Raw genomic sequence first — 19,227 nt, 5'->3', positions numbered from 1 at the left:
CTTACTCATCATGCATTATTGATGTCAAAATAATGTGAAACTTATGTTGTATAATAATGACTCAATGATTTCAAAATAATGGGATATGTTACAAGAATGATGTGGTATCCTAAGACAATGACTTGTTTATTTCAAAATAATGACTTAAAATATGAATCACTTAATTTAAAAATAATCGCATGTTAAAACAAAGATGTAGTATCTTAAAATGACTCACTTGTCTCAAAATAATGATTCACGTATCCAAACTCAATGACTCAATATTACAAAATATTGACAATTATCCTAAAAAATAATGACTAGTATTATAAAATAATGACTGTCGGAAATGGATTTCCTTTCCCTGGGGCTCCATGAAGAAAACACACAAAAAAAACACACAAAAAACACACATACAAATACTATAAACGTGTAAAAACAAGTGTTGTATAAACATGAAGTCATTGTGTGTAATGTAGACCCATGGAGCTCTGCATTGAGAGTAGCTGCTCCATTTACATGCAAAGAGAGCACTCCAAGTGGAGGTTTAGGTAGTATCTTGACCAGTGGTCTGTAAAATCTTTGTTCACGTCACTTTAAACAATGTTGGGATCCGTATCAAAAAATATTCAAGGCCTTTGTTTTAAGTGTGCTTGTCCTCAGATCTTGGGAATTTTTCAAGGTCATTTTGAAAGGACTACACAAGGTGAGCTCTAAGTTTCATCAAAATGAAAAAAGGCAACACTTTTACCAGTCTATTTCCTCAGAGCCTTCCTGCTAAGCAAAGCCCCCATGTGTGTTGGCAATTGAAGATTGGGCTGTCTGCATGGGGAAATGCACAAGCGCAGTCTCATTACCAAACCAAATTGAGTTCTGATGTAGAGCCTGTGTATTTCTGAGCAGTAAAAAGCGAGGCATTTCTTCTCTTTGTAATTGGAGGTTGGAAAGAAGGGTGGGAGCGCAGAGACTAGGGGATTATGGAAAGATGAGTTTGTCCTGAACATTTTCTTCCCTCATATCTCACTTTGCTTTTTTTTCTACCACATTACACAATTTTCTTTGAGCATGTTTCCAGAGTGTAGCACAACCTCTTTATACAAAGGTCCAGGTTTGTTTGCTTTTTCAATCACTGAGCATACAAGATGCCGCACCGCCTGTAGTTATTCCACTACAAGAATCCCGCACTGTACAATCTGCTGAAACACAATATTAGATCAGCAGCAGCTGATGCGTCTTTGTTGCCACATCCTGTATTTGTCTTTGTGTAAAAAGGAGTGTGTACGGGTATCATGTAGATTTCTCCAGAGACCGTTGATTGATGGACTCCGTCAAACTGTCAGTCTGTCTCATAAAAGTGATACTGCGAGAATGTCCATAATTGTTCCTAATCGAGGGAGTTATTGATTCAAAAAACTTCAATAGAAAGCGCGAGGAAGCTGGTAGTTATCATGTATCATTTTTGCTTTATAATTTATGAATGCAACTTTTGTCTTCATCTTTCACCCACAAATCTCACCTTGCTATATCCTTTTTATTAGCACTCTATTTTTCCTTGGTTTTGTTTTTTTTGTTTCTCCTGGAGTGAAGTTGTATTCGGGTGTACAGAATGATGTAGTACTTTACTTGTCCAATAATCACTGAAACCATAAAGCAGCCATGCCAAAAGCAAAATAAATTTGCACTTCAGGTTGAAAAATGAGGCCAAAGCAAAAATGACAAAAACTGCAGTTCATCAGCCCGATACAAAAAATGATTTTGGTTTTATAGCCAATTTCAACATCAATGGCAAATGTACCTCCAAAAACAAGATACTCACATCCAAAACGCCAAACTCGATTCGTCCACAAACAAATGGGTGGCGTCAGAGTAGCTATGTCAATATTTTTCTTTACATTTTCTGCATATTCCTGTATAATAAACTCCTTTGTTGTCCAAAACCTATTAAAAACCAATCAATGAGCCTCATTGATGCACCTTACGAGAGCACTAAATGTGTGTTAATCCACAAAGGAAAACAGTTCCTGACAAGGCACAATATATTCCTGTTTGAGCAATGTTTGCTAAAAACTATTAATTTTTAACCAGCTATTTATTGAATTATTTACCCTTTCTTTTTTCTTTTCTTTTTTTTTTTTAAATACAATGTTAAGTTGTATGTTTTCTGTAAAAACGAATGGTGTTGGGGCAACAGGAGTTTGGAGTGCTGAGAAACATGTACTCTTAAATTCATCTCATCAAATCATCGTCTCTTTTTGGGGGTGGGATTTCTTGACAATAAGAAAAAAATATATGGCAAACATATCCTTTAAGTGGTGACAAAACAGCATTTGCTTGACTTGTCAAAATCACAAACAAGGCTGACATTCAATATACATAGAGTTATTGAATGGTACAAATAAGATAAATTGGCAGTTTGTAAACAGTAAATCACCAGTAATTAAAAATAAGTAATTTTTTGCATGAATAATTTTTTATCAGTCCATAATTAGGGGATAATAGATTGCTTTAAAGTAAATAATTTAATTACCACTTTCTTCTTATATTTATCCAAACGCTCTGAGTTTTATGTAAAAATATGTTTTAACACATTTGCTGTTCTTTTAATAATATTTTACCATGAGTTTTATCAGTATACAGTTCGGAGATTATCTTTATGATTTATTATATAAAATAATAAATGAAAATAATAATAATAAATGAAAAATCAGGCACTGTTTTGTTGCCTGCTTCACAATATTTTGCCACATCCTTTTATGCACAGTCACCACAAGTTATTAACATTGCTGCACAATCTCCTGCCAGACTCTGATTTCCATGGGATTGCTTATCTATAACCAGCGCATGCAGTTACGCATGCATCGTGTAGTTTGCAGTCTGTGTTTATTTAATGAATGACGGACTATTCAAACAATTGAGGGGAGGTTCCCATATACACCTCCTGTGTTGTGGAGCAGGTCATCATGTAACGGGGATTCCTCTGGAGACCGTCGTGATTAATGGACTCTGTCACACTGTCAGTGTTGTAATACTAATACAGTGACGATGACCATTACTGTACCTCTTAAAGGACGGCAACAATTTAGAAGAGAAGTGGATTGCAGAGGTGTTCAGTTTGTATAAATTTAGGTATCATCTCTTTGCAATGAGCTGCAGATATTTTTACAAGTCAGAGTCAGCATTATTGTTAGTTGTTCAGGGCTGATACACTTCTGTAATAGATTCCTAGATTCTGTCATGAAATCCTCCTAATCCAGAAACTGATGATTCCCAGGCTTTCAATTTTGAGGAAAGATGTTAACATATTACAGCACTGCCACCAAATAATCTTCTGTATGTATAATATAATCTGTGTCTCGTATTGTGAAGTGCCCGTGGGCTTTTAGCATAATTTCAGATAAAGTGATAAGCCTTTAAGTGATTTTGTAATCCATAAAGCATTAATTGATTATAGGCCAATTTACCAGAAAAAAACCTTAAGAACCAATCCATGTTGCAAACACACCAAAAGATATTGTAAATAAGTAGCAAAAAAAGAAAAGAAAGAAAGATTGTAAGAACTATAAGAATATTATAAGAATCTGATTCTTAACACAAGAAACAACCTACAAATATAAATGACCATAAACAGTCTTAACAGACCGTTTATCACCAATAAACATTAGTTTATTTAATATTCACGAATTGTTAACTCATAATAAAGTGACGCTGTATTTGTCATCACTGCTCGGAATATCCTCAATTTATGAAATCTCTCGAGAAAACAGGACGTTCAAAACTTCCTGAGATAAATATTCTGTGTACATATATCAGTAGGGTTATAAGCTGGTATTATTAGAAGATCAAATCACAACAATCAAATTTTCCTATTCATTTCCTTATTACCCTTTTGGTGACACTCAGATCACCCATCCATTCCAACAGACGGATATTTCTGAAAAGACCCTAAGTAAATGCTATAAATATTTCATTTGATATTTTGACCAGTGTAGTAATATTATGTACTGTAAGAATACAATTATAGTTAAAATTTGCCTTAAGCTTTCTCCTTGCCTCATGGTCAAAAGAAAAAGAGGCTGTAGCTCCACTGCAGTCCACTTTAAATATATCACATATGTAATAATCACATATGTCTGTGCATTTGGTTTGAGTAACATGACAGTAATCATAGACGTAGACATCCTAGAAAGTTATGTCCATTAACATGGTCGGGAACCAAAGCAAAACCATTTGATCATTAAAAATAATTCAAAGCACATCATATATTAATGAATACATAGTGGGCCACCTAAGCACAAGGCTGTTTCTTGCTTTCTGACAGTTTAAGTGCTTTAAATGCATAAAAAGAGGCCTGTTTTCCAGTGATAAGCGATCTGCTTGTTCAGCATTTAGCCCAAGTGTTCTGTGTAAAATTGTATTCTTAATTGTTTTACAATTGTAACAGAGTAAATCTCTTCCCACACTAAGCTCTTATAGTACAGTATGCAATCTGACATGGCACTACTTTTCATATTATATGTTTTTAATGTATATGTATTTTAATGTATTTTAGAGCACAGTTAGAATAGGGTATGGTACTTTAAGTTGTTGCAAGTCTTTAGCTGTGTTGTGTTGCTGCTGAGTTGCTAAAATTAGCACCATCAACCAGAATTTGGTGACTTTTCAAACAAGCTTTAATGAATGAATGTAGCTAATCCCCCAGAAAGAGCAGCAGCCGCGAGACATTTGACTGTAATCATCAGTATAAGTTCCTCCATGAGGAAAGTGCAAAGGGAGAGCAGAGGGAGATTACAGATGTGATTGATGGCATTTTGTATAGACTGGGACCATGGCCTCAGTTTAATGTTAAAGATCAAATCCCATCTGGATCAAATCTTATCTTTTAATGTCAGTGCTGATGATAGAAGAGAGGAATCTGGGGAGTGATGCAGGATTTTTGTCCCTGACGGCACACCATGAATCGTATAAATTGCTGGTAAAAATTGAAACGCATAGCTTGGTTTTTTAAACCTGAGCCCTGCAACCATACCGAGGCAGTGCGGGAAATGCCATAATGTGATTAAACACAGAGCTTTGGGAGGCTTTGAAGAAAAAAAAAAAGTCTAATCTATCTACTGTGGAAAAAGCAAAAGGACACCCTTTTGAAAAGGGGGGAAAATTCTCCCTATATCATCTATTTCATGAACATAAAAGATGCGTGAGATTCGTGAGGTTCTGTGTATTTCTTGAAGGAGAGCGGCTTCTCAGGCCACCTTTATGCACATCATACTGTAATTGCTTTATAACAATGAGCTCAGACACTGCTGAGTTCACATTTGTTTGATTAATTATGGAAATTCTCCATGCAGAACTCTCCTGTTTATTAAAACAGATGTATGACACGCACTTCCACTCGATTATTTAATAGAAGGAAAACTCAGGTAGAATACATAATGGCTGCAGCTGTATCATTTGGGACTAAAGCCACAGGACGGGATGAAGCAGACAGACGCAGTTACACTTAATGCTAAACTGCATGAGCACGTTTAACATCAAGCACTACTATAACATCTGAAATTAATTTTGTTCTTGAGCCTACATTCAGCCACTATTACATGATACTATTTTAAGGCTGCAAGATATGAAGAGAATATGCAATATGTAATGACACTGTTCAAAATGATGATAACTTGTGATAAATGAACAAATACTGAATTTCTGCTCCTCTTTGTTAAAAAAAAAAACATTTTAAGTCCAGTTTTCTACTGATACTCTCTTTTAATCAATTTCTAGTACTATATGCAAACCCCCCCCCCCCAAAAAACCCGATATATTGCAATTATTTTGACAAATATTTCAATAAGAGTCACATTTGGTCATTTTTTAACTTAATTCTTTCTGAAAAAAAAATATAAATAATCATGATGTGCGTTTTGCTGAGGTCTGTATTTTGTACAGCATGTTTCCTTACATCTGGAATATGATGTGCAGGCCTGGCCATCTCTGTAGCACCACAGTGCTTCTTTTATGATGGTACGTTGTGGCACATTTTGCAAGTTTGATAATGTTTTGATTAATTGTACAGCCCTCGTGTTTACTGGAGTCATTCTACTGTTTTCTGCCACTAAGAAAAGAAAAGTTCTTGTTGTCTTGTTATAACTATCTTTTAACTAGATATACTGCCATGCGGTTGTACGCGTCCCTGCACCGTCACGTTTACATCCATGTCTGTGAAAACATAGACACTTTACACACAGATGATCTATACAGTCAGCACCGTTTTAAGGTGGTTCTTGAGGATTCTTGAGTTGTGGTCAAAACATGTTGTATGCGGTCACTGTGACCTTAACCTCTGACCTTTGAACACCAAATTCTAATCAGCTCATCAAAATTGAATGAATTCCTTCAAGATGTTCGCTTTCACTGGACTGAGACTAATGTAAGGTCACTGTGACCTTGACCTTTAACCATCTAATCAGTAGATCCTTCAGTCTACTGAAACGTTTTTTTCAAGTTTGAAGAAATTTCCCCCAGGCCTCCAGCCACAGCTGATGCCTGCAGGGAGGTATAATAAAAAACTTGTAGCCTTTTTTCCCTTAATGTGAGTTTTACCCTGAAGTATTGAAAATTATATTGAATATTGATATTTTTTAAGGTATTGTATGTAAGAAGATATTGTATAGTTAGAAATTCCAGGGTGCTTGGTGGATCTGTGCAATAAAAGCCCAAAAAAATCTTTAAATTAAAAAATAAAAAAATAAAACAAAAAAGTTAGAAATTCCAGTATCATGACAGCACTACTTTCAACTTACTCTGACTGCAGTCTTTCGGGATGTGCTTATCGCACAAGTTGACATGCGATGACGATATAAGCACAATATATTGTGCAGCCCAATACTTTCTAATGTCACTATTCTTAAAATCTAACAAGTTTCAATTTCATCATACATACTAAATGTGGTGAAAATTGCCTCATTCCCGTATTTAACCCAAAACAAACGGACAATATACTATATCCAAAAGTTAACTCGTATTTTAAATGTGTAACCGACAACAATGCTGACTGAATTTGCAAAGGTAAAAGCAGTGAAGAGCAGCATCTATTCACTGAGACAAAAGGCTGCAAATCTCATTTTCCTCCCCATTCTGCAGCGTGGAGAGGCATTCACAGGCAGCTCCCTATGAAGATCAGTCACTGTCAGGGGACATACAGGTTGTCAATTGATAATGAAGCACAGTGCTAAGGGCCTTTAGGTTCTCGCTGTCCTAATTACACTGAGCGAGGACTCTCCACCCTTGTGTTAACATTTGATTTATTTTCTCTGCCTTGTTAAAAAGGACCAGTGTTAATTGTTTTTACAGATGAGAGTCAAACTGGAAGAATCAAGCCTCATTAATTAGGGGGCAGACTATTTACACATAGCACCTTGTCGAATCTGAATGCAGCCTGTGTTCTGGGTCAAACCAATACGGAGGTCAGCAGAGATAAGAGAGAGTGTGATGAATGTTTTGTTATGTTTTCTTTGAGCTGACGCTGGATTAAAGACCTCATTTTACATTACATGTATTGCATTGCTTCTCCTGAACAATGCTATCTGTATTGTTCCTGGTAGATAATAAAACAAAGACAGAAATACATTATACATTTTTATAATCATTTTTTTCAATCAAGGTTTGCCTACATAATAGCTTTTCCATATTTTTCAAATGCAATCTTCCTTATTGTCTGACAGATGCTCAGTTGTCATGGTAATAGCTTGGCTCTCATCACAGATTTCACCACTCTAATTTGTGATCACATCCTTCTCGACGTACACATTTTTAGTTCATTTGAAATACACTCTCAAAAACTGATGCAAACATCAAGTTTTAATCATGGCTCAATTATTAGCACTATGCTAAAAATAAAATGGAAGAAAAAAAAATCTGCAGACAAAAAAAAACAGGCAATTTACCACTTAACCACTCGAAATTCACCGGTTTCTGAAGCAATTAGTCATTATTATTTCACTCAGAACTAAACCAGGGCTAACCAGCCTGTCTCCTAGAAATTATAATTATATACAATTTGAAATACATTTTGGGGGAAACATAATGCAGAGAAATCTATGTTTTCTAAAAACATGAGGAAATGTTGATTATTAAAGTACCTGGCAAGTTGCAAAAATGTTGATACTAAAAAAGGTAATTCACAGGTAATTGTCATCAAGTTCTTTCCCTAAAATTAACCAAAGTTCTTTTGTCATTAATCTAAGACATGAGTCTAGGCCTGAACCTGGAGTTCTGGCTTCAAAGTCCTGCACTTTGTACACCTGCCATCCTCCCCAAACATCTACCTTGCAAAGCATGCGTCACATTTATGTAGTGTTCATTATCTGAAAAACATTTTGCTGAACATGATCCAGGTTGTAATTACATTACCACAAAAACGTAATCAAGAAAGCGGTTCAAACATAATTTCTCGGCTATAGTTATCCGACACTAACTCTGTGACTTTGTTTTTAATGTGTCATGTGGCACAAAATGTTGTTTCAGGTCATTGGTAAAAATCACCCATTTAATAGTGCAAGTTTTACAAGACTTCTCATCCCTGTAATTCTTTATCATAACTGAAGGTTTATTTTTATAATGCATTTGACTGATATTAATCCACCGATTGCTTTACATTTATGGTCCAGCATGGAGCGATTTGTCATATGGGATTGCTAACAAAACAGTCAATTACTGAGATATGCAGGTCTCTGACTCGGCCTTTGTGGGGAAAGACTCATGCAAGAAAAGGAGAAGTATTGGATCCTCTGAACAACTTAATCCCTGACATAATCCCTAACTTTAATTTAGTCAAATTCATGTTCACACAAATATAATGGCACACAGGAACCAGAGCTGTTTGAATCAGCGTTACCCGACAGGAAAGGGAGTGTGCGTCTTAAATATAATTTCTTTTGTGTTGCCGCACTTGATGTCCTTCACACTGATGTGTCTGCTTTGGTGTCACAAAGCATTTCCAAAAGCAGCCACACTAAAAGCAAGATGATATTACTCTATTGTTACAGGCAGATGGTAATAACACGCTGCGGAGGTCACTTCTAGCATGAACCAGGTTCATTGAAGATTTCAACACATTTCATTCTGCTGATTTAAAATGTATTCAAACACTTGCATGCATCATCACAGAGCGTGAAAAAAAAAAAATCAAGCTCAGAAAGGATTAGATTAGATTGCAATGAAAACAATCATAAGTACTTTAAACTCCTAAATATCTTCCAATGAGCAAGATCCAACAATTACAAGAGCGGACAAAAGCTAAATTTACTGTTTTGCACACGCTTTGGCCTTACTCCAGTTAAAGGTGTTATTCAGGTTAAGCTGTTTTATGTCCACCTTTGGTCCGCTGAGATTGATTATCCCTGCTGTCATGAATAAACCATTTAACAGAATATTATGTGGAGTGCTTTCTTCAGACAGATGAGTCCATACAGGAACAGGAGGATAGGTTTGGTTCAATTAAATGAAAGAAGCCAGAGGTGTTCTCTGTTTCCCGCATTCATATGAACTTATATGAATTTATCAAATAACAAATTATGAATGAATTTGCTTATTGTGTATTTCCATATCTTTTCAATTCTTTTTTATTCAGCCTTTACTGAATCAGTCAGTCCCTTTATATTGAAAATTTGACATTTTTAATTACTTTTTATGACACACTATAGTACAACTTTATGACACTTTTATGACATGCTAACACTTTACAAACCTATAATAATTATATAGCCTACATAAAACTCTTCTTAAATACTAGTATCCCACGTTTTAATAAATCTGAAGGTAATGAAATAGAGTGACAGTGATGACATTGACTGTAACAACACCAGTCGAGCAAGTAAACCATAATACTAGAACCGGCATGAATAATAATAATGGCAATTAATTAAGTTTATTTAGGAATTAATGATTATGATTACAGTTGCTAATTATTTCCAGTGACGGTGCATGGTTGCATTTTGTACATTTTTTCTCTTCTAATTTTTTCTAAATATGTTGGGAGGCATTTTGAGCATATTTTCAATGTGTTAAAATGCTTGTTAAAAACAGCGGGCTTTGCTAAGATATAACCATGGTACTTGTATAGAAAATAGACAGAAATCACAAATGTTATGTAAATTACCGCACTCTTATTGAACTTGTCAATAGCAGTTCCTGGTTTCCTCGATAGAGACCTGATGGTGAATAGTTTATAATGAATAATGATCCATCTTTATAGATGTATCTTGAATATTTTTAGGAGAGAACTAACTATAAATTAAAAAACACAGGGGAAAAAGTAGTGCCAAAAAGGCACAAAAGCACTCATTTCTGCTCACAAAATGTAATTGCTGTGAGTGGAACTGAAAGCAGCTCTGGTGAGCGAATGAACTCTGCTGTCTGATCTGGGTTTTGGCAGCTGGACAGTCAAAGGATATTTGTCTGTTTAGAGAGACTTTAGGAGTAAATCAACTGAAACTGGAAAAAGTGACAAGGACAAAAATAGGATTTTGAAAAGTGAGCGTGACATGTCCACTCTACAGTATATCCCCAGTGGAAAAGACACCCTTGAGCCCAACAGAAATTTAAAAAAAGTATGAACAGGTGCAACAACCCTCTGAGAGTCCAATACACAATGAGAAAGAGATGATGATCCTGAATTGATAATATTAAGTGAACATTTATGCAGGTGACAAAACAAAGTGGAAGGAGTGAGATATTTACGCTAAATGCCACAGTAATCAGTGTAATATTAGTGCCAGTTCTAATGTTGAGTTATAATATTTACTTTTATCACTTCCTCCAGGATCGCAGACTCTTTTTGTGATTGTTGCGGCCTGTATTATCGGATTTCGCATTAAAAAATAACAGAACCCATTCTGTTTTACTAAAAAAAAAAAAGATTGTTACAACATTTTCAGGCATTTCTTGCAATGAATTTGCGGGAGCAAATGAAAATCAGAAATGTTGTGATGCTGTCATGGATTCAGAGATTATTATAATGACCATTTAGTGTTTCCCACAGAACTGAAATCTATGGGGCCCCCCGATGCTCAGTTGATAAAGCAGGCCCCCATGAAGAGAAGCTATGTCATCGCCGCAGGTTGAAGTCCGGCCTTGGCCCTTTGCTGTCTTTCACGTCTGTCCTATCTAATAAAGGCAAAAAAGCCAAAAATATCTTAAAAAAAGAACTGACATCTATTTGTGGGGTGGGAGCAACAGCTGATCGCAGATGAAGGACGATCTCCATAAGTCGCTCCCCTCCAGCTCTCTCTGCCGAGTTAGTTTAGTCCCAACAAACTCACACTGACATTGAAATGACTCGTTAAACCCATTGATAAACGTTGGGTAACGTAAGCTGTGTGATGCTAGCAGTTAGGCTATCCCTGTCACTGTGTGTGTGTGTGTGTGTGTGTGTGAGACTCTGTCACAAGCGTAACAGCAGTCTCATTATAAAGCGAGAGAGGAGCTGAGTAAACAATATACCACGCACAGCTCTACAGTGAAATTAGATTTTCCCTGCTTTGCGGCAATTGGGCAATATTGGGAGTTCACACAGAATTCATGGACATTGGCTGAATTTGCATTAACTGTTGCAACCACTACATCCTGGAGGAACAGTGTAATTTTTACAGAAACAGGTTACTTATAACTTAGTTGAGTGTTCTGTAGCTGCAAATCACATGATTACGTTACATTGCAATACTGATAGTGTCAGTTTCTTTATCAAACACAACAGAGGATCTTTCCTCTGTGATGGAAGAGGACAACAGTGCTATGTGTTGAGGAGAAATATACAAACAAGAGTAATATATCAATGCTTTCCCTGCTCTACAGCTGCACAGAATGGCGTCTGTTATTTTTTAATGCAGTTAACAATACTTCCAGGAGAAAATGCCGGAGGGGAGAGATTCTGCAATTTATACAACTGTACATAAATTACAGAAATCTTTACTGCACGCTGTTTAGACCTTTTTATTTATCGTGCCTATAGTTACTTGCTGGCTTTTTCCACTAATTTCTGCAGTAGCTACTTATCAATAGTTGAGATCCATATTGCAGTTTAGGACTCTGAAGATGTCTATTAGGCTCCACTAGTGAGACATGCTCCCCTGCAAGCCTTAATCAATAATTTCTGTTGGACATGATTTTTTCCTGTTTCCTCTCCTATTATAGACACAAAGTAATGGACTTTGCCGGTGGAGCTGCTTATTGATTGTTTTTATGTTCATGTGTAACCAGTTAGACTGCGTAGAGATGACTTTAATGCTTCCTGCGTATTTCCTGGCAGGGCTACGATGATGGGTATGGTGGAGAATATGATGACGAGAGTTACGAAGCCTACGAGGATAATTACAGCAATCAGTCAAAGAGGTGATGTTTAAACACGCACAGAAATGCTGGATAAACAAAAAAGGCCTTTTTGTAAATCACCATCTGTCTACTGTCACTTATAATGCATGTGAAAGGTGACCAGCTGTCATCGCTGCTTTACATTACAGCATTACATATGTTAATTAAAAAGAAATGAATACCTCCACTGAACTTATTTGTTTACTCGCCACATTTAGCCTGAACCTTGAATGAGTTTATGTATCTTTAATTTGATAAAAGGATAAGCCTGGTGATATTTATGTTTTTCTCTTTGCCAACAAATCCCATGAAAAGACCAAAAACAACAATGATGTGATCTGACAAGCATTATATAACAAGTCTGACTTAGAGTATAGTGATATGTGATATAGAGTTCATCTGTCATCCAAATTTATTAAAAGCACATCAGTGAGCAACATGGGCACTGCAGGTATTTACACATATACCACCCTGCTGCTGTAAATACTCACTAGAGCACCAAATGTGTTTTCCTCCGCAGCTGAAATTAGTCCCCAACAAATGCGCTGTTAACACCTATACAGCAACGTTTACTAAAAACCACAGTGCCCAGCTGTGTAAGGAAATAACTGAGACTTTTGTAGAGTTTAAATATATGTATACATATATATATATATATATATATATATATATATAATAGTATGACACAGCATCATTTACACCAGTACGTAAATAAGTTGAAATATTGCCATTATCACAATTTATCTTGTTTTGGCTTAAGTTGCCCATTAATTGTAAAAGCTACACAATTGGAGTTGTATGTGCAATTCAGATATCCAAGCTTTGACACTTTGTATTATTATATTATTACTATTTTTTAAGTATTTGTTGATATCATGCAAAATATATAATTATACCAACCGTCTTTTACCAAAACAAAACCATCTTTCCTAATTTTACAAAATTATGAACAAATACACCTCATTGTTGTTTATTTTGACTGATTTATCCACTCTGTCTGATTTAGCATTTCAGATTATTATGAATATGGACATGGAACCAGTGATGAATCTTATAACAACTACGGTAAGCACGAGTTAATTATTTATTATTATTATTGTCAATTTATTTATTAATTTTTATAGTGGTTTTGTGAGCTGCACATCCTTGAACTAATTATGAGTTGCGCTCTATTTGACTGACCCTTCTGTCTCTAATAGTTCACACTTTGAAGTGTTCAACATAGTAAAAGTGCAAATATCACAGTCACACTAATAGAGCTAAAGCAATTATTTGATTATTTGAGACGATCCACAGAAAATGATTTGGCAGCTAGATAACTCATTGATTGATGTGACTTGAAGTCCCCTTTCAAGTCCTATTTCTGTTTTACATCATTAGGGGCCGATCACACCAAGACACATCACTAGAGAAGCATCGCCAGTAAAACCATTGTTTTTCTCTGGTACAGTGTGCCTGTTGGGTGCTGGTCTCTTTCTGCTGCACGACGCGTTTTTCTGGTGGCTTTTGGGCGCACATAAAAGTTAGAATATTTTAAACTTTACGCTCCAGGCGTAATATTGCACCGCTTGTCAATATTACTTTTGGCCACACGCACGCAGTATGCACATGCAGTACGCACATGCAGTACGCGCATGCAGTACGCACATGCAGTACGCACATGCAGTACGCACATGCAGTATGCACACGCAGCCCCCCTCCACAGGCGCTCCTAGCTGCTTTTCCAGATGGCTTATGAGGTGTTTTTGGAGCTGTTGCACCTAACACAATGCGTCTCAGTGTGATCAGCCCCATAGTTCTTAGAACCTCCCCTTTTTATTGAGTCTGGACTGCAATAACTAGGAACAATCAAAGTTCTTTTGGTCATTTTGACAGACATTTTTACTATTTCAGAGTAGTTACTCTCCCAGCACAAGAGGACCCATTAGTGATGTAAGTGTGCATTGATTGGTCATTGAACACATGGACCAATGCAGCATCTGTGCCCACCATTTACCTAAAAATTTACCTTTACCCTAATAAAAAAAAAAAGAATTAAAAAAAAAACTTCAATAGACAACACAAAACACAAGGTATGCATGTCTTCAACATATCCTCGCACAACAGTTCATCTATCTAAAAAGCTATGCACACACTTTTTAAATATTTTACAAATTAGTGCCCTTAATAGTTAGGTTAAGTTTGACACAAGAACTGTAGTCTTGAATGTGATGTGATGTCATGATGACATGTCAGGAAATTGTGACTGTGGGGAATTGTGACTTTTACTTAACTTTTTTCCACTTTTTTCAAAATTAGTCAAGAAAATAATAGGTTATTAAAGAATGAAAATGACTGTTAGTTGCAGCTCTACATACTAATTTGGAAAATCAAGGATTAGGATGTACAATATCTAGAAGCCTCATAGTGACTATAGCAATATCTGTAACCCATCATGCAGTGAGCAATAAAAACTATTGTACTAAAATATTTTTTGGTGCCATTCTTGCACCTGACTTAGAATAACTTTAAACCACAAGCAACATAGACATAATGTATGATTTACGGAAAGACTTTTACAGAAACATCCTTGCTTTGAAATTCATTCTTGACAAGAAAAACAAGTCCTGGCTGCACAATCGTGGCTGCTGCTGCACTGATATTTTAAAGATGTTGTGAAGCAGAGGAACAAAGGGAAAAAAGCCTTGCGGTTCCAGCCCACTTCTAATCATCCTCACCCAGGGGGCTGCTCCTGCATGCACCACATGACCTGCATGAGCTGCATTTGACTAGAACAGTAAATGTGCCAGTGGAAGCTCGGGGGGCTAACCGATGCCTGTTGTAAAGGTGGAGTGTTTTTCCTTTTGGATATGTGCCCTCGTAGGCTCATTCCAGAAAAGCTGTTACTATTGGCTTAGTAACCTCTGCTGTGCACAAAACACTGCTGTCGGGTAAAAGCAATCTTGTATCTCCAAAAACACAAACTGTTTGGGAAGCTTTTTACACTGTCCAAAGATTGTTTTATGTTTCAGCAAAAGACTTCAAATGTCCTTCAGCCATTCATCAAAACATGTAAAGCTTCAATTCAATTCAAGCAAAAATGTTAAAATCACCAAAAGTGGAGTTACAAGGTTGTCACATGACAGTGGCGATAAGCTGGTTGCCACAGTGGGTTTGCAGGCTCATTCATTTTCAGCACAATGAACTGTGCACTGGGGTGTTGAGGTCGGACCAAACCAAAAACCAAGGGGGCAATGATTTGATTTTCTGCTCCATAAACACTTTCTTATTTGGAAGCAGTTCAATGTGCCATGCAGCAGAGGTGGCCATCTTTATGTAATTTGGCTCTTAGGAAGGAGCTGCTGACAGTCACATCTCCGTATTGGTCCAACAGAGGGCAAAGTGCTTATGAAAATCATTTTCTGTGGAGCGAAGCCTCTATAGTAGCTAGGATAGAATTTGCTCGCTTGAATTTTCTTGTCTTTGGTTAAATGGGTTGTGAGAGGAAAGTTTACGGCACCCAAGCTCACAGTTTGACTTTGTGACAGCACAGGGAATGCAGCAGCTTTCTACAATGTGTGTTTAACTGTTTTTGCAGAGGAGGAGTGGGCAACTACCCGTCCCAGTCTCAAAGCCCCGGTTTTACGGCTGACAAGAGGGGGCTACAGAAAACATCCCTATGGTAGATACTGAAGGTGCTCCACATATGTGACCTCCACTTCCAAACTTTTTATATATTTTTTAAATTCCTCATATAATGTTATAACGTTTGCTTTTTTTTTTGTTCGTCTCTTTCAGAAATTGAAATAAAAAATAACCCCATAAAGAACATAAAACCACAAACCTTAATATAAGCAGTATTCAGATTCATTAAGAATAGAGTCATCTTTTGAAAAATACAGAGAGGAAATGAAAAGAGACACTCACCCATGCTCATCTATGTACAGGAAGGTTGTTCATACAATTGGCTGTTTAAATGCCTTTTATTCCACCACCCCACCACCCCCACCCACCACTAAAAAGTGCTAAATTCAGATTTTTGAGATTTTACTATCCAATTTTTCCTTCCCAGTTAGGTCTAGATTTTGACAAATTAGTTTCCATTTATTGTCTTTAATGCAGTGATTATCAAGGTTAACTAGCAAACCACTAGAATGCCAGAATAAGACCATATTTTTGTCTTTTGAGATGCTCAAATTAGTCAACCATAGAGTCAGTTATTTTCCTATGGGTTAGCATTTAAGAACACATCATTGAAGTTGTCATACTAGCACTCTGACATGCTTTTCTTCTTGTCAGGACATTGTGAGACATCCCATGTCAGTTGTCTTCCACTATGAAACACAATAAAGACCCATAAAACAAACAAAAGTCTGTTACTCTACCCTGTAAGGGCCCTGACACACCAAGACGATGGTTGCCATTGGTCAGTGTTCAGTTGTCGGTGAGTGTCTGTTGCTTTAGTTTTTGTGGTGTGTCCCGCGACACCTTGTCGCCCATTGTTTTGGCCCATTCAGCATGTTGACTCAGTGTTGACTCTGTGGCGGGGCTGGCAGAGCCCATCAGTTAATGAAATCACTGGCAGTTCTAGTCAGAGCATGAAAAGATAAATGCAAGTGAGGAGAGCAGGAAAAAAAAAAGCAAAATTCAAGAGGATGTGAGATCAAAAACAAACTTTTATTATTGCTTGTTTAATTGTTCATGCAGAAATGATCACAATTGTTTGTGTCATTGTTCATTAGCGCACAGGATATATCCTTTGTTTTTTCAACGTCAGGTTATGTTGATAAAATACTAACTGGGTAACTAGCATGTTGAATCTGCCCTTTTTGCAGTTTTGTTTTTGGATAAAGAATACAAATTACTGCAGCCCTCAGGTATGGAGAATTATTTCCTCTCATGCAGGTGAACAACATATGTGCTAACTGGCCATCAGTTGTAGTCTTTGAGGTGTGTTCATGTGCAGCTTTTGGGCCAAGACACAGGCGACATTAGGCAATGCAACAGCTGGCCTTCATCGCTGCTAGTTCTTAAAAGTTGGTTTGGTGTGTCTCGGCCTTCAGGGTGAAAAGTAGGGAGAAATTGCTTTCATGAATTTAAGTTTTTTTCAAATAATTACTCAAAACATACTGACAATTTTTTCATAGTATAAGAAGGCGGCACACAAACCCAACTTGCGGGTTGCCCAGAATAACTTTTCAGGCAAAATGAATCTTTAACCAGCCAGAGCTGCAGAGCAAATGTGATTTTAAATTTAAAATGAGCTTTTTTCAACCTCCATCACCTTTTTCCACAGCTCACTGATTGGTCTGCCTTTTGGCTCAGTCGGGTTTAAATGGATCTTTTCCAAACTAATACCTTATAGCAAAAATGTATCCTTGTGAGATTCAGACAGGCTTCTTTAAAGACAAAAATGTTTTCCACAAGTGTATTCATTACTTGGCTTAGTAAAGATAAATCAAGAGCAGTTTTGTGGGTTAATATGTCTCTTGACTCTTTTGCACATCTCTGTTGATCTGCAGAAGATTTACATCCTGATTTATTCCAACTGTGGCTTAAACTTTGTGCTCGATTTGCAGAAATCCTTATTATGGTGAAAGAAAGGGAACCACATAAACTTCATTCAAGACAACAAATGGAAACTTTTCCAGAACCAAAGACCTGAATACAAAGTGACTAAATGGCCTGGACAGTTCTTGTTTAAAAAAAAAAAAGTTTAATGTTGAGAAATCTAAATTGAACCCCAAGTTTCCCCATAACTGATTGCTATATGAACCTCTGATGACTCCACGGAATAACTGAGTTGATACCGCAGTCTAAAGCTAGTATAAGTTATATTGTGACTTCAAATGACATAAGATGTGAGATCGTTATCGTGCAAAACACTATTTTTTGTTTGGGTTGAAAGCAATCAGCAATGTACAGTGTGTAATTTATAATGCGTGCTTTGTTCTGTGTGTAATCTGTATTTGTACATAAAGCATTTAATAAAAACAACATAAACCTCAACACAGTGTGTAAGACTGTCTAAATAGGAGGCTATTGAGCTATAAATTGGTATTTTTTTATGCTAACATTAACATCTGCTTTCAGGTAACAGCTAACTCGTTTCATAAAGAAAGCCCACCAACGTGTCCCAAATGACTCATTTGTTAAATAATTTATATTCCTGCTCAATCGTCCTTGAATCTTTGATCACGTTCTTATTTGGAAACTAATAAATTTCTCTCCTTAATCCATTCTGTGAAGTTTTACATCATTAAACAGACACTGATTGACTCTGAGAATGATATGGAGTAAAAAGAGGTAAGAAGTCCTCATATATTATCATAATAATACACTCAGCATTTGAATCTGGCTCCTGAAGAGCATAATGGGCCATACAGGATGTACTAGATCTTGGTATTCACCCTCTGATAGTATGCACTCAGCGTGCTGTGTCTTTTATCTGCGACTCATCAATGTCTCTGCTAACCTCTTTCTGCATTTCTGTCATTTAACTTTGAGAAAGCTGTATATATGCACTGCAACCTTCCGTGCTTTAAACATCAAAGATGAAGTCCATTTTAGCGATTTGAATTCTCTTCTGTGATTAGTACACCTGAAGCCTGCCTCTCATTAAGAGTGTAGATCACGGGACTGAAAGGAAGACTAAACACTAAGCAGGTAACCCTAATAATAATACTAATTTAATCCTTAAATGCTAACTTCCACCTTAAAAAAAAGTAAACCTGCCCTTTTTAACCCCAAATAAAATCCCTTCATATATCGCTAACTAAATAGCACATAAGCAATTCAGATAAACTGTGATAAAAGAAATAATAATAAAAGACACTAAAATAATGTCCGGCAAACTAAACATCACATCAGTGATATAAATAAATGCCAAAAATTTTCATAAAATGTCATGATATT

At 36.5% G+C, this 19,227-nt stretch overlaps 1 protein-coding gene across 1 annotated transcript in view; it reads left to right on the top strand.

Moving 5' to 3' along the window:
• khdrbs2 (KH domain containing, RNA binding, signal transduction associated 2) overlaps window positions 1–16,005 on the top strand; it is a 72,683-nt gene extending 56,678 nt beyond the window's left edge. Inside the window, exons 7-9 of the mRNA XM_042501538.1 lie at window positions 12,272–12,354; window positions 13,340–13,398; window positions 15,911–16,005. Of these exons, the coding sequence (XP_042357472.1) occupies window positions 12,272–12,354; window positions 13,340–13,398; window positions 15,911–16,005 (237 nt within the window). The remainder of the gene's footprint in view (window positions 1–12,271; window positions 12,355–13,339; window positions 13,399–15,910) is intronic.
• The last annotated feature ends 3,222 nt before the right edge of the window (window positions 16,006–19,227 follow it).

This window comes from Plectropomus leopardus, chromosome 15 (assembly GCF_008729295.1).
Source record: "Plectropomus leopardus isolate mb chromosome 15, YSFRI_Pleo_2.0, whole genome shotgun sequence".
In the NCBI taxonomy this organism is placed as follows: Eukaryota; Metazoa; Chordata; class Actinopteri; order Perciformes; family Serranidae; genus Plectropomus; species Plectropomus leopardus.
Note: the sequence above shows the minus strand (reverse complement) of the source record. Positions and strands in the feature narration are given on the sequence as shown.